This window comes from Chrysochloris asiatica, unplaced genomic scaffold (genome assembly GCF_000296735.1).
Source record: "Chrysochloris asiatica unplaced genomic scaffold, ChrAsi1.0 scaffold00048, whole genome shotgun sequence".
In the NCBI taxonomy this organism is placed as follows: Eukaryota; Metazoa; Chordata; class Mammalia; order Afrosoricida; family Chrysochloridae; genus Chrysochloris; species Chrysochloris asiatica.
The window spans coordinates 6571813-6585318 of NW_006408566.1; the positions used below are offsets into that span (position 1 = coordinate 6571813).

The window sequence follows — 13506 nt, forward strand, 5'->3', positions numbered from 1 at the left end:
AAACTACCAGCTGTTCTGCAGGAGAAAGATGAGGCTTTCTGCTCCCGTAAAGATTTACAGCCTCGGAAACCCTGTGCAGGGTCGCTATGAGTCAGAACCGACTCCACGGCAGCACATAACAACAACATATGTATATACATATACATATGTTGTTGTATGTATGTGTGTATGTGTGTGTGTGTGTATACATACATACCCTACTGGTACTGTTTCTCTCCATTGGTTCTATTTCTCTGGAAAACACTAACTTATACAAATATATTAATCATACTTGTTTTCAGTTATTTAAAATTCCTTGTTAATAACCTGAAACTATACATTATTGTAAAGTAGATGCTGATGTAAGGTTTTTATTTTTGGTTTTATTTTTTGGCTTGGAAACGAATGCACTTTTGCTTCTGCTAGATCTTTAGTGTGGAGGACTATGTTATTCTGGTCAGGAATTGGTCTGAAATTGACGTTTGTTCTTACCATGGATACCCTCATTACACAAGAGGGTTCAGCTTTCTCCAGGAATACTTTGTATTTATGGTGGCACAATGGATAAGCCCGTCAGTGATAATCAAAAGGTCGGCAGTTCAAACTCACCAGCTCTGTGGCAAAACGATGTGACAGTCTGCTTCCATAAAGATTAAAGCCTTAGAAATCGTATGGGGTAGTTCCACTCTGTCCTATAGGGTCGTTATAAGTCAGAAAGGACTGAATGGCAATGATTTTTGGCCTTGTAGTGTTTCAATTTGGCCAGTTTCCCCAAATATGTACTACTCTTAGTTTGGGGGCTCCCTGTCTGTTTTGTGTTAGGTCTTCCCTTTGCTCTTCTTTCTAAAGAATCTGTATCTTTCAGTCTCCTAGCTGTTTTTCACTCTTATTTTTCTCTACATGTGTTGCTGTTATTAAGTACCATGGAGTCGGTTCTGACTCATATGATGGTCATATATTTTGGGAAGTGGGGTATTATTTGATGTTCTGATTCAACCTGTTTGAGGTAGACACTTCAGATGTAATCCTGGGCTTACTAAGTATTTTTTGCCTCTCTCCCAAGGATAGAGATTTACAGTTGCTGTTGTTATCCCCAACTGTCTGCATTGAGTTTTGACAAGTACCTTTAGTCTACAATTTTGTCACCTTTTTTCTTGTAGTTTAAGTGGTGATGTGTCTGGGCAGATGTCGGACAGTGGCTGCTACTTCCTTTCTGTAGCCAAGGATAGGTAGGAAACTTTCAAAGGATTCTTTTAGTCTTTCCTGGTGAGGAGTTTCCTGAAGGAAAGTCTTTCAAGAATGTGTGAACACCCTATGTCTACAACTTCCAGGGACTTTACATTCTCATGTTGTTCAGTCAGCATTCTGTAGTTCATTAAAACATTCTGGTTTAATTTTCTTATTGGCTTATATGACATTTGGTGGTATTTGCTGCTAAGCAAACACTTGTGTCCTGTTTTTCTCTACATTTCCATTTAGCTTGTTTCCTTTGAAACCTTAAGTCTCTGAAGAACTGAAGAAAAGCTATTCATTTGCAATTTGTATGTTATTTACTTGTAAGAATGGGAATGATGCTCTTTTCAGCTTTCCACACCTCTGAGCAGAAACCAGAACTTGAATCCTTTCATAACCTAGTTATTTTCTGTTTTGAATTTTTGTTGATACCAGGCGATTTCAGTAATGAAAGGTATGTTCAAATTAAGGAAAACAATATTTGAGGTAATAAGGATTTTGATACACTTATTTGGAATCCTCATGTGGTACTGAAGGATACTGTGCTGGACCACAAGGTCAGTTTGAGCCACAAGGTCGGCAGTTCAAACCCACCGGCTGCTCCTCAGAAATGCTATGAAGGGTTGCTTTGAGTTGGAACCAACTCGACAGCCTTTAATAACAATAATATGTCCCAAGTGGACTCTGGTGGTTGGCTTGATGGTGTGAGACCCATTTCTCAGGTTCACTCAGTTATACATGTAGTGGGATGTACTATACCTGGAATAGCAGCATCCCAAGAAACAAGTTGCTAAAAATATTGGTGGGCAATATATGTCACATGGGTCATGAAAGGGTTAACATGTGCCTTTTGAAAATGAAGTTTAAATTTTTATGAAATCCAATTTCTCAGTGTTTTTTTTTTTTTTTTTTTAATGAATTGTGCATTTGGAGTGGTAATTAAGATCTAACTCAAGGCCATAATAATTTTCTTTGATGTTTTCCTCTAGAAGCTTGTGTTAAGGTTTACATTTATGTACAGGACTTACTTTAAGTTAATTTTGAATATGGTACAAGGTATGCATTCAAGTTTACATTTTTACATAGATACTCAATTTTTCACAGTACCATTTGTTAAAAATATGATTTTTAGTTGTATAGATCATCTAAAGAATAGATGTGACACAATGAACACTAATGACAAAACATCATACATGAAGAAAGTGAAAGGTCATTAAAAAGATAGGAAAGAAAGAAAAGACCAAATGGATATCAGAAGAGACTCTGAAACATTCTTTCTAGCATAGAGATGCTAAAGCAAATAGAAGAAATTAGTAAAAATGCTGAACAGAAAACTTCAGAGTGATTTGAAGACAAAGTAAAGTATTATAATGGTATGTACAAAGACTTGGAATTAGAAATGAAAAGGGTAGAGCATGCTCAGCATTTCTCAAGATGAAAGTACTGAAGGAAAAGTCAAGCTTTGAGTTGTAATATTGAAGGATTTTATGAACAAAATATTGAATAACACAGTAAGTATCAAAATAAGATGGAAGAAACAGACAGTCACTGTACCAAAAAGCTTTTGCTAGCATTCAGCCATTTCAAGAGATAGCATGTGATCAGGAACCAAGGGTATTGAAAGAAGTCCAAGGTGCACTGAAAGCATTGGTGAAAAACAAGGTTCTAGGAATTGATAGAAACCAATTGAAATGAAAAAAAAAAATCCACGTAGCAGAGGATGCATGCCTCTGGGCATGTCTGAGAAGAGGTGTTCCTAACTGAAAAAATACATTCTGATCATGGCAAATTCTGAATTGTAACCTGATACCTCCCTAATAGACATCATGAGTCCTGTGTGTCTATTGCAACAAACTATCGAACCACACAGAGAAGTACAGAATGCTCGGGGAGGATGGTTGGTATCAGCATTGGTAAAGAATGTTTGGAGGATGGAGACATGTCTGACCTCCAACTCATAGGAATCAGCCTTGGGCTAATGTTGAGTTTGATGTTCTTCTCCCTTCTGAAGTCAGAGGTCAGATGTTCCCACTCTGTGCCACTTTTACAGGGAGATGAACTTATATTGGACTGTCCTATCCTGTATTTGAGGAAACAATCCATGTATTTCAGGCTCTCCAAGCCCCTGAAAGTGTATTGAACTTAAGACCACGGAAATCTCTACAAAATATCTAATTGTTTTAAGAAAATATATATGATTAAGATACCATTTTGAATATTTTATCTGTAATTCTTTCTTAGTTGTTGTTCTTATTAGCTGCCATTGAGTCAGCACCCAGTGTACAACGCGAATATCCCATTCACAACCAGATGGTATCATTTTGATACATAGGGCTTTCATTGGCTCATTTTTTTAAGTAGATCATCAGGCCTTTTCCCAAGTCTGTCTTAGTCTGGAAACTCCACTAAAACCTGTATATCGTCACATCAACACAGACATCTCCACTGACAGACAAGAGAGGAGAATTGACTGAGAACTAACCTCTGGTTTCCTACATGGAGGACAGAAATTATACCACTGAACCATCACTGCCCTCAATCTTTTTTAGAAGCCTTTGTAATAATCTTTGGAGTTTACTAGGATAAAACCAAATTCATTACTGTTTACTATGGCAAATAAGGGTTTTTCATAGTTCTTCTGAGACATGAAAATATGAGTCAAAAGTATCACTTTATTAGTGGACAATGATCTCCTTATTTTATTTTATTTTAGAACCAGAACCTGAAGACCCTGAAGACTTTTTACAAGGTGAAAAACCTGAAGAGGTAGAGGAAGAAGTTAAGAAAGATGAGGAAGAAGAACTTGAACTAGAAATAGGTGAACAACAATCAACAATACCAGCCAATTTGGAAAGACTTTGGTCATTTTCCTGTGACTTAACCAAAGGCCTAAATGTGAGCAGCCTTGCCTGGAATAAAACAAATCCAGTAAGCTATCAAAAAAAAAAAAAACTTTCTCTAGCATTTAAGGGTAACTGTCAAGCTTTAATGAAGAATTCTTTTTCCCCGATATTGGACAAGGGATGTAAACTAACCCCTGGTTTCAAACCTGGTTTATCTTCAACTGTCTCTTGGGCATCTTCAATATTTAGCTGTGTTTTCAATAATTAGATGAATGTATGTTGATTATTATTAAGTTTTCTGATTGTCTCCAGGTAGATGTGATCAGGAGATGGGCTTCCCTTTTCACTTTTCTTATTACTCAATTCAGAGTAACTGTAGCAGTTGTTGGCTGTTTATCTGGTGTATAGCAGCTGTTATTGTCTCTTGCCTGGATGGTGGGATTTTATAGGTGTGATCGTAGCTTGGGTATATGACCACAATTGCTATCTCTCCTTGGGTAACATAGGGAGAGAAAGTGGAACAAAAAAATCCCCCCCCCAAATAATACCACAGCAACAGAAAAAACAGATTGGATACTACAGTCTATAATCGGGGGTGGGGGGTTGTGGAACATAGTACATATGAGTATGATTTTAACGTCCCTCGCTCAGCTGGCTGGTCATTCTGGGAGACCATTATTTCATTTTAAGCAGTTCCTGTTGACCTCTCCCCTTTCTTAGATTCTCCATGCTGTGGTTTTTGCTGAGCAGATCCATGCATGTGTGTAGTGGAACCCTCTGGGGGGGGTGGGGTGGGGTGGGAGTGGGGCATCCACTTGCTTAGACACCCCTCTCGTCACCAGAGTGGAGGTGCGCAGATAGTGAGAGACCAATGAATAGAAAAAAATGTTCCCACCTTTATCTCCAATGATCGGTCAGACCTCTGCTGTGGGAGTGCTCCTCTGATCCTGTTGCTGCTCTGTCATGCCCAAGATGGCCGCTCCGGCACCTGCTGGCAGCTACAGATCAGAAAGCACCACTTTTTGTGCTTCTGATATAAATTTCACTAGCATTAAGCCTTTAATCCTTCTAAATATTTCTTTATATGTAGTTCAGAATTCCCTGAACCTGCTTCATCTGGTATTCTGTGTTATTTCTGTCAGAGGTCTACACCACGCTTTTCCCTAATCCACCATCCACAATATTCTTTTGACAATGAAGGTGATGCCGTTCCTCAATTCGTTACTATTGGCATAGTAAACCATGAGATTGTCTGATTCAAAATTGCCAATACTTGTCCATTTTAGCTCACTGTTGATGAAGGATATTGATTTTTATGGATTTCATTTCATTTTTGAGGACTTCCAATTTTCCTAGATTCATACTTCATACATTGCACATTCCAATTATAAATGGATGTTTCCAGATTTTTTTTTCTTATTTTGTGTCTTACCCCTTCAGTAAATGATATTCCAGACAGCTTTACTCCATTCATGTCATTAAAGCCAACTCTACTTTGAGAAGATAGCTCTTCCCAAATTGTATTTTGAGTGGCTTTCAACCTGAGGAGGGTCATATTCATGCTATATAATGCTCCATTGGTATCCATAAACTTTTCAGTGACTAACTCCTCAGAAGTGTACTGTCTATTCTTTCTTCCTCATCTATCTCTGTCTGGAAGCTCCACTGAAACTTGTGCACCATGGGTGACCCTGCTGATAGATGAAACAGGAGTGACATAGCTTCCAGTATCACAGCAACATGCAAACCACCACAGTCCAACAAACTAACAGATGAGTGATGGCTATTAAGAACTTGTTGCTGTTGATAAGGGCCTGTGAGTCAGTTCCAACTCATAGCGACTCTGTATATGGTTTCTGAGGAATGGCTGTTGGATTTGAACTGCCAACCTTTTGGTTAGCAGTCCAGTGCTTATCATACATCACCATACCGGGACTGTTACACACTAGAGATACTATAATACTTGAATTGTACATAGACCTTGTCCATATAATAATTTTCTAATTGCTTTGATAAGGAAAATAACTAATGCTGTTGAGTTCTTACTTAAAGGGGTTGATAGAGATGGGCAACTTAGACACTGACTACTTAAAATGGGGGGGGGTGTCTATAAAGGAACTCTGATAGCATAGTGGTTGTGAATCAGGCTGCTAACCTCAAGGTCAGAAGTTTGAAACTACCAGATGTTCTGCAGGAGAAAGATGAGGCTTTCTGCTTCTGTAAAGATTTACAGCTTCGGAAATACTGTGCAGGGTCACTATGAGTGGGAACTGACTCCATGGTACTTAACAACAACAATATAAAGGCACGAAGTGACTGGCTTACAAGTTTTCAAGAGGGAGTTCAGTTTCAGAGGGTGCCAGGGAAGGTAGAATCTCCACTGAGTGGTTTTCAACTGTCTAGATGGGGCTGGTGAAAGGAGATGGGGATCAGACTCCTGTGGTTCAATAGTGAGTAATTGTAATCATGACTGATTGGGATTGTTGTAAATGTAAAGGTTTTGTAGCTAAAGAGAGAAGTGGTTAATCTTGCAGCCCAGGAGTGGAGGACCCTAGGTCCATAAAAGGAGAAGAGTGGAGTGTGGGACTCTATTCAGAGAAGCAGTGATGCCAGAGATGGAGGAAGAGATAATAACATGGAGATATGGAGTGGCTGGGGACTCTAGACTCATGGAGGGAGAGAGGCTGTATGGCAGTGGCTGGTGTGGGGCAGGGGCAGGCTTGCAGTGTATGCCCTTTGGGTGTTTGAATGATTGCATATTCCTAAGTGTTTTGGTGTACATTAAAAAAAAACAAAAAACAAAAAAAACCCAGAGGGAATAGAAGCAAATACTGTTTAATGATGATGCATGAAGAGGATTGTAATCATTGCAATGAAATGAAATATAATAGGATGAGTGTAAAGCTGATGATGTTCTCCCATGTAAACTCACTCAATTGACAATAAAAAACTTCCAAAAAATGTTCTTAAAGACTTCTTAGAGGAAGTGGTGCCCATGCCAAGTTTAGAAGAGAAGAACAGGAGTTTGTTAATGTTAGGGTAGAAAAACTAGTGGTAAAGAATGTTTTAAGACAGAGGGAATGGCTGAGAAATGGTATTGGTGTAAAAGTAGGGTGGAAGCAAGAAAATATATTACTTTTTGTATAGATGTTCTGATTAGAAAATAGAGGCTGGGTTTGGTCAATGCTTAAACTTTTGTCTTTAAGTTGTTGTTGTGAAGTGCTGCTGAGTCAGTTCCAACTCATAGTGACCCTGTAAAGGGTTTTTGATGAGCAGCTGGTGAGTTTGAACCACTGACCTTGCAGTTCAAATCAACCTTGCGGTCCAGTGCATTACCACACAATGCAACACCAGGACTCCTGTTTATATGTGCTCATACTTATACATGTTGTTGTTGTTGCTATGTGCCATGGAGTCGATTCCAACTCATCGCGACCCTGTACAGGGTTTCTGAGGCTGTAAATCGTTACGGGAGCAGAAAGCCTCCTCTTTCTCCTGCGGAACAGCTGGTAGTTTCGAACTGATGACCTTGCAATTTGCAGCCCAATTCGTAACCACTATGCTACCAGAGCTCCTTCATACTTATACATACATTTTTTGAAATGACTTACCTTTAACTTGTTAAACACTGTTGAGTCAGTTCCAACTCAAGCAACCCTGTATAGGGCTTCCATGGGAATGGCTAGTGAGTTTGAACTACTGACCTTGTGGTTCAAACTGACCTAGTGGTCCAGTGCTTTATCCCACAGCATCACACCAGAATTCCTTTAACTTAAGTGCCTCTTATTTTACTTCAAAATGATTGTTTTAAGTGCTATGAGTCAGTACCAACTTATAGTGACCCTGGATAGGGTTTTCAGTAAATAGCTGGTGGCATTGATCCACCAACCTTGCAGTTAGTAATTCAGTGTTTATCCTATAGTGCCATACTAGGAATGATTAGGTTATCCTAAAAACCCATGTTGTCTTAATACAATCTTGGGAAATTAACTCAACATGTTGGAAGAACTTTTAACAATTGATTCTTTTTAGGTATTTATTCTTCAATCTGAAAAAGTGAGAGGCATTATATTGATTAATGTTTTGTGTTTAGGAAGATGGACTGTAGGGCAAAAGTAGATGCTATATATACTGTTATGTTTTCCTCTTAAACGAATATTACAACACAGTTCATCAGTATGGAACTTTATACATTTTCCAACATTTTTATGCTATTTTCTCTTATTTATTTATTTAATATTCAGGACATTCTGGCTGTTGGCTATGGTCACTTTGGATTTAAAGAGCAAAAAAGAGGATTAGCTTGCTGCTGGTCTCTAAAGAATCCCATGGTAATTAAAAAAAATTTTTTTTAAATTTATTAAATGTTTAAATATTGTTATAATTTTCATAAATTATATAATTGTATGTGATAAATTGAAATCAAGAGAATTTTTATCAATTAAGATTTTTGTTCTTTATTTTCTTTGTCTTATACTCATAACAATTATAATTTAGTCTTGATATATAGTAAATGAAATTCATTCACAATTTCATTCAATGAATACTAAGTTTTTACTCTGTGCTGTTAGATCTCATTATGTGGAAATGAAGTATTATTGATAATCACAGATAATTATAAAGAATAATACATTTTCAAATGAAAATCCTTTGAAATTTACATGTGTGTTTTACTGCTGGGTTCTTACTCTGCAATCTTCAGTAGATAGAGAATAGATTAATATAATTTTCTTAATGTGATGCATTTTCAAAGAAAATGATAAGAATTACAGTCATCTTTTCTGCTAAATAGTAACAGTACCATTCCAGTTCTGGATGTTGCTTGTTGCAAATATCTTCATGTCGGTTCTGACTTACAGTGACCCTATATAGGGTTTCCAAGGTGCAGCTGGTGAGAATTAAAAAAAAATTTTTTTCATACTTTTTTTTTAGAGAGAAGTACAAATTTACTTTAATATTAGTTTTGAGTGAGTGTTTATATTGTTGTTGAGAACAATACCATTATTTTATAAATGCAGGGGGACTTTAATAAATTGGTGGGAAAATGAGTATATCTATTACTTTCCAGTATTACATTTAATTTTATTTAGTTTTAGTTTTCATCCACAACTAAATGTAAAGTAGAAAACAGAGATGGGCCAGAATAGCGCATAAAAATTATTAATTGTTTTTTATAAATAGCTCCCATCTGTTAGGAAATTGGGTTTATATCACAAGAAAGAAAGGAAGAAGCAATTTTTAATATGTGTAAGTACTGACATTGGATTCATCATCAATAGCTTGTCTCCTTACCCCACGTAGGTGGTTAGAAACAGGCAAGAATTTACATTAGTAATTAAAAGTAAGCACACACACACTCTTGACAGAGTTAAACAGAGTATCTTAGAGATTTCTGGAGCACCTTCTACACATAGTTAGAAAAGATTACATAATCCAAATATCTGAAACAGATACTAGAAGGCAGTCATCTACTCTATGATTTGTTTTGGGGTCCATTATTCGTTTCTAAAAACAGGTAGACCTTCTTTTAACAAAATATGCTAATTATAGAAGTCTATGCTTTATTTATTAGAGATGTTTAGCTCTGAAAGTAAAGGAAATTGAGGTATCATTCTTATCTGTTGAAAATTAGGCATAATTGAAAATGTATACCAGCCTTTCTCATATCCTCACTGTCAACTTGTCTAAGCCTTCACCATATCAGACCTGGACTACTGCAACAGTTAATGTTTGCCCTCTATACTCCATTCTCCAGATAGCAACCAGAGTGGTTTTTTCAAGCATAAGTTAATTTATATAATGCTCCTATTTAAAATACTTCACTGTATTTCCCTTGTAGATGGATTGATAATAAAAATCAATTATTGTGGCCTACAAAAATAACTTTAAAATGCAGTAATTTTTCTTTTTTAATTCAGTGGCCAGAGCGTATTTATCAGAGTCAATATGGAGTTACTGCTGTGGATTTTTCAATTGGCTCACCTAACCTTTTAGCTGTTGGTTATTACAACGGCTCCATTGCCATTTATAATGTACAGAGTAACAGCACCATTCCAGTTCTGGATAGTAGGTGAGAATCCAAAATGTTATTTCAGACTTTGTTTAAAGAGAAATAGAAATTGACTTTAAAATATTAGTTTTGAGTGGGTGTTTATATTGTTATTGTGAGTAATACCATTATTTCATTATTTTTTAATACAAGGGGACTTCAAACAGTTAGTGGGAAAATGGAAAATGGAATGGATAAACATTAAAATCAGTTCTAGGAAGAAAGCACCCCATTAATCTGGTAGAAAAAGTCAATAATCTGAGAAGTTATGTTAATCTTTAAGAATAATTTAAAATCTCAACTGTAGTAGATAATAAAGCCCGTGGGCAATCTTGAAACAGAGGAATAAAATTAATTGTTTACTTGAATAAGATTTAAATGACTGATGTATTTGCACCATGAGAAAATAATCTCATCAGCAAACCATGATACTCTAGGGAATTGTCATTATCTCTTATACTCTAAGGCCTTTAGAAATTAGTATAATGATTCTATATTTAGTTCTTTCCCTGTTTTAGTGAATCTCTTCAAAAACATTTGGGACCTATATGGCAAATACAGTGGATAGAACAAGATCGAGGAACAACTGGTGATGACAAAAGAGAAATATTAGTTTCAATATCAGCAGATGGAAGAATCTCCAAATGGGTTATACGAAAAGGACTGGACTGTCATGGTAAAAAGAAAAAAAAAAAGTATATATATATATATATGTATTGTTGTTTTGTTTTTGTTAAGTGCCTTCGAGTTGGTTCTGACACATAGCTACTTTGTATATGGGTCAAGCGGACCTTGCAGTCCAGTGCTTACCCTACAGCACCACACCAGGAACTGAGCAAATACCATAACTAGATATTTAGAAAAAGAGTGACCAAGTCCAGTTTTTTCTTAATAGCTAAAAGAAAAATTGTTACCTTTTACAAATAGGTCCTTTGAAATTTCCCATTGCAATAGAAAGTTCTTTATCTTTCTATTGCATGTGGGAAATTAAAATTTCAATAGATAATAAGAAAAAACTAGGCCAGTCTACTCTTTTTCTAAGTATATAGTTGGTATTTGCTCAGTTTTATCCAATCATATGAAAAATTGGTAAAAATTATAATTAAACACAAACAACACACATAATGTTTGTAGTACTTCATGTTGTAAGTAATGCTACAGATATTTTTTTCTTTAAATATAGATTTGATGCGATTGAGGAGAACTACTACTAGCAGCAACAAAAAAGGAGGGGAAAAGGAAAAGAAAGGTGAAGCTTTTATATCTCGACAGGCTCCTGGATTGTGTTTTGCTTTTCATCCCAAGGTAAATTATGTCAATCCATGATTTACTATTGCATATAGCAACTTCTAGCAGATGAAGTTTATTAAGATATAAAATGAGAAAAAGGTTAGCATGCTAAGGAATAATAACATTGATAAGCTAAAAATAAACATAGAGCCTAGTTGCCAACCCAAGGCACAATGGCACATTTCAGTTCTGTTTGTTTTATCTGCTTTTCCAGATAGAGGACAAGTAGTATACTTCTGAGGAACTATGGAATGATTCTCTTTACAGCTGTATGCTTAACTTGAGTGCCTCGCCTTGTTCCTCTCGGACTGTCTGCTGCTCTATCATACTTACTGAAACCAAATCCACTAAAATGGAATGGGGACTCAGGATTTGAATGGTGACTCTTAGGATTTGAGGGTTCCAGAAGATTTCATGCTTATCGAGGCCAGGATCAAAACATAGCACAATTTAAAACATTTTACTTTTTCTAATTATTTTTATATTGAGAGGTTTGGAGCCATAAAAATCATTTACTGTGACAGATTTCTAAGAAAACATATCCTGTATGTTTTTTGTAATATGTAGTATGGTAATTTCTTTAGTGAATACCAGCTAATTGGTAGTGGTCAGTGGTCATGTACCGTGGAGTTGGTTCTGACTCATACCAACCCTGCATAGGGTTTCCAAGGTTGTAAATCTTTCCAGGAGCAGCAAGCCTCATCTTTCTCCTGCAGAACAACTGGTAATTTCAAACTGCTGACCTTGAGGTTAGCAGCCCGAGTCGTAACTGCGACATTGCCAGAACTCCTTACCACCTAACAATACACCCCAAAATCCAAGTTCCTTCTCTGTTCTATCATTAAATGATATGTCTTATAGTATTTCTTCCAATCCACGCCACTATCACTATTGTTGTTCAGGCCTTTATTATTGTTGTTAAGCACCGTCCTGTTGGTTCTGACTCATAGTGACCCTGTATAGGGTTTTTGCCAACCTTGTGGTTCAAACCAACCTTGCAGTCCAGAGCATTAACCTGCAGTGCCATGCCAGGACTCCTGTATTACTCTTGTTGTCAGGTGCCATCGAGTCGGAACCGACTCATAGCGACCCCATGCGCAGCAGAACAAAACAATGTCCGATCCTGGGCCAACCCCACCACGGCTGCCACACTTGAGTCCATCAATGTATTACTCTAGCCATCTTCTAATTGGCTTCATTCTCAAATTCCTGTAATCTGCCTTTCATCTTGACTGTAAGAAAGTAGATTTTAGCATCCCTAGAGGATATTTGGCAATATCTGGAGATATTTTTGGTTGCTTCACCTGGGAAATGAGGAGTACTGTTATCTAACAGGCAGTTTCCTAGAATGCTGTAGTAGATGTTGTTAGATACCATCTAGGGAGTTCCAATTCATAGTGACCCTATGTACAACAGAATAAAAGACCATCCTCACAGTTATTGCCATGTGTGAGCCCATTGGTGCTGCCACTGTGTTGATCTATCTTGCTGGGGTCTTCCTTTTTTTTTTTTTTTTGTGGACCTTCCATTTTGCCAAGCATGATGTCCTTCTTCAGGGACTGATGCCTCCTTACATCATGTACAAAGAACAAGAGACCAAGTCTCCTGATCCTCACTTCCAAGGGGCATTCTGGTTGTACTTCTTCCGAGAGAGATTTGTTTGTTCTTCTGGCAGTCCATGGTACTTTCAATACTTTCTCTAACACCGTAACTCAAACGCATCAATTCTTCTACAGTCTTCCTTACCCATCATCCAGCTTTCACATACATATGAGACAATTGAAAATACCATGGCTTGGTTCAGGTGCATCTTAGTCCTCAAAGTAACATCTTTGCTCTTGGTCAATTTAAAAAGAGGTCTTTTGAATAGATTTGCCCAATGCAATACATTGTTTGGTCTTTTGACTGATGCTTCCATGAGCGGTGATTATGGATCCAAACAAAACGAAGTCTTTGACAACTTCAGTCTTTTCTCAGTTTATCATGATATTGTTTATTGGTCCAAAAGGACTTTTGTTTCCTTTACACTGAGGTGCAATTCATACTGAAGGATGTAGTCTTTGATCTTCATCAGTAAGTATTTTAATTCTTCTTCATTTTTATCAAGCAAGA

The 13506-nt window shown here is 36.9% G+C and overlaps 1 protein-coding gene across 1 annotated transcript in view; it reads left to right on the forward strand.

The window, feature by feature from the left end:
- WDR78 (WD repeat domain 78) overlaps window positions 1-13506 on the forward strand; it is a 122145-nt gene that overhangs the window by 82073 nt on the left and 26566 nt on the right. The window contains exons 10-14 of the mRNA XM_006862498.1: window positions 3926-4140; window positions 8300-8386; window positions 9974-10125; window positions 10623-10780; window positions 11288-11409. Coding sequence (XP_006862560.1) covers window positions 3926-4140; window positions 8300-8386; window positions 9974-10125; window positions 10623-10780; window positions 11288-11409 — 734 coding nt within the window. The remainder of the gene's footprint in view (window positions 1-3925; window positions 4141-8299; window positions 8387-9973; window positions 10126-10622; window positions 10781-11287; window positions 11410-13506) is intronic.